General features: G+C 42.2%; 1 protein-coding gene across 1 annotated transcript; it reads left to right on the forward strand.

The window, feature by feature from the left end:
* Positions 1-864: 864 nt before the first annotated feature.
* LOC136863643 (uncharacterized) lies at positions 865-3,005 on the forward strand. Its single transcript, XM_067140008.2, has 2 exons — positions 865-997; positions 2,363-3,005. The coding sequence occupies exons 1-2, from the start codon at positions 865-867 to the stop codon at positions 2,878-2,880; spliced, it is 651 nt and encodes a 216-aa protein (XP_066996109.2). The 3' UTR covers positions 2,881-3,005.

Consider the following 3,005-nt stretch of genomic DNA (forward strand, 5'->3'; position numbering starts at 1 on the left):
AACATTCAGCGGAGGTCCAACGACTGCCATGGCCACCCAGGAGCCCCGACATGAACCCTATCGAGTATATCTGCAATGTGCTGGAACTCAGGCTCCATGCCATGGATCCTGCACCCATGAGCAGACCAGCATTGGTGGCCGCTCTGCAAACGATTTGGAGTCAGCTGCGTCCAGAGCACTACCAGGGACTTGTTGACTCACTTCCACTGCGTCTCACTGCAGTTTCCAGGGCCGGAGGAGGCCCCACACGCTTTTAGGTGACTATCCCATGACATTTGCTAAGTCAGTGTAGATCAAGTGAAACACATCGGGCGCACAGAAAGCTAAACAAAGTGGCAGGTTAGCGCGCAATGCTACGAAGTACGTCGCTCTAAAAATTCGAATCATTGACCCTTGTCGCCAAACGCTAGAAAGTAGAACGTGGTAAAAATCCAAATTCGCTAGGAAGTAGTACGCGATAGAAATTCAAATCGCCGGCTATTACCGCCATTCCAGTAGTTTAGTTAAATGCTGACAGATGGCACATACAAAACACACCTTTAGCGCTCACACGGCTATTTCTGAAATCGAGACTCCTTAGCGCTCCTTACAAGCATTTTCTTTGCTTATAAGGTGTATAGCGAGGAATCCAGCTGGTCGAGTATTGGGCCGGGCGCACATTGGGACGCAGGCGAAGCAGCTAAAGCAGCGCAGCGCAGAGCAGATTTTTGTAATCCACACAAATCATTGCACCACCGCAAGTTGACAGACAGAGCAGGTCAGAGCAGAACAGACCGGATCTGCACCTACTTCCGCCTACCACGCGCAGTCTTCGAAACACAGTTTCCTGCGCACGTGTCGCGTAGTTAGTCGAGTAGTTGAGACATGGAGGAAAAAATTATCGAAGCCGTGCGGTCGTACCCTATTTTATACGATGTAAATCATGTGGACTATGTGAAGACTAAATTAAAACTATATATTTGGAGTGAAATTGCCAAGGACGTGAATGTTAACAATGGTAAGTACTATCAAAACAATTTATTACCAATTACTTTTTAGAAAATACTTTAGGAAAATGACATATATATGTAGAAAACGAATAATCGTAATACAATAAAACAATAAGTCGTGTTCGTAAATACGAAATTTAAAAAGAATTAAACAGTGTGAAGAATATGCCAGCACACCAGGCAATAAATTCGGCTTCCCCAGGTATATTTTTGACATTGCATGTAAGACTGAAAAAGGGGAACAATGTCAGTTACCTGGAATTTCTTGTCATCGTAGTAAGTCAGTAGTTACCTCTTGAAACTTTATCCGCTTGCCACGGCACACTTCCTACCGTGTTGAAATAATTGGTAAACTTCTGTCTCACTATAAAAGCACGGGATGCACTCCTTCCCTTATTGTGTACCGTACCAATGGAAGCAACTGGTTCTCAGGCATTTTGACAATGTCCTCATCTGCATTATTTTCAGGCAAAGTGTAGTATCTCAGAAAATTATGCAATACACAAGCCGCCTTTATGACTTTATCAACACTGTCAACTTTGATCTCAAACGGTTTTCGGAAAACACGGAATCTGGACGCCAGTATGCCAAAAGAACATTCAACAGTTTGCCTTGCTCGTGACGGCCTGTAATTGAAAATCTTATTTTCATAGTTTCCGGCTACACTTCGTTTGGGATACGGCCTCATTAAATTTTCAGACAATGGAAAGGCCTCATCGCCAACAAAAACGTACGGCAATGGTTCTTCAAAATCATTCACCAGTGTTGGAGGCGGGAGTTTCAAATTTTGTTCATTCATTTTTTTTTGCCCAAGACACTAGTTGAAAATATGCTTCCATCACTAAATCTTCCCATTGAACCAACATCAATAATTATAAACTTGTAGTTGAAGTCAACTACAGCCATTAACACGACCGAGAAAGTGTGCTTGTAATTGAAGAACGAAGAACCACTTTTTGCTGGGTTCTTTATGACGATATGCTTTCCATCCAACGCGCCAATGCAGTGTGGAAAATGCCAGCGTTGTTCAAATCCAACTGCACTCTACCCCCACATTTCTGCTGTAGGTTCTGGTAAATACAGTGGTTGCATGACGTCCCATATTGCGGTTGATACTTCATTAACAATCATCGAAACAGTTCGATCACCCATTCTATATCTATAAGCAATACTTTTGTAACTGTCTCCAGAGGCCAAAAACCTGTAAACAAGAGGAAAATATGGATACGAAAGACAATCCATCCACCTAAATACATTGGAGCTTACCAAATATTAACAAAGAATAATAAATTATGTTGAAATAACTAGACATCTAAGTTGAAATATCCATCGCTTTACCAGAATAACTGAAAATGATCCCTTTTTCTTTTCAGGTAATGAAGCTAAGTCCATCTGGACAAAATTAAGGAGCTGTCATAGAGATGCGCTTCGTAGGCGACACAAATATCTTACAAGTGGAGCTGCTGCCGAGATCCTTAAGGAATGGAAATTCCAGAAACAGATGGAATTTTTATTGCCATATACCGTTAACAGGAAGCGAGTCGTCAATTTGCACGACAGCGATGATGAAGAGTCACAGGCCCAGTGTGAAAATGTTGATGAGGATATTGAAGATATGGAGGCAGCAATAGCAGACGAAGATGGCGAGATGCAAAATGACGACACTGACCTTGAAGATGTTACAGACAAAAACGAAAATAGCGCTGAGTCTGAGAAAGATATTTCTGAATCAGCTGTCAAAAAGCTGATTTTGAAACAATCGCGCAAGAAAATTGCAAAGCTTGACATGAGCAGCGTACTACATAGGTCAATTACGGAACGTGAACGCAGGGCAAGAGAGAGAGAGAGCAGCCGAACGTCAAAAATTGCACGATACGAAACCTTCAGATGACTCTTTGTATAATTTTTTTTTATCTCGATGTACCGTGCAACACAAAAAATGCCGCCAGCAACTCAGCGTATTGTTAGAAATAAAATATTTGAAGCAGTTGACCAAGCTGAAGCTGCCCTGTTGAA

The sequence above is a fragment of the Anabrus simplex genome, chromosome 2, assembly GCF_040414725.1.
Source record: "Anabrus simplex isolate iqAnaSimp1 chromosome 2, ASM4041472v1, whole genome shotgun sequence".
NCBI lineage: Eukaryota > Metazoa > Arthropoda > Insecta > Orthoptera > Tettigoniidae > Anabrus > Anabrus simplex.

Bases quoted from the DNA above. Each gene is read 5' to 3' on its own strand.
- LOC136863643 (XM_067140008.2), top strand. From the start codon at position 865: ATGGAGGAAAAAATTATCGAAGCCGTGCGGTCGTACCCTATTTTATAC. The intron at 998-2,362 runs GTAAGTACTATC...TTTTCTTTTCAG, and splicing joins GGACGTGAATGTTAACAATG to GTAATGAAGCTAAGTCCATC.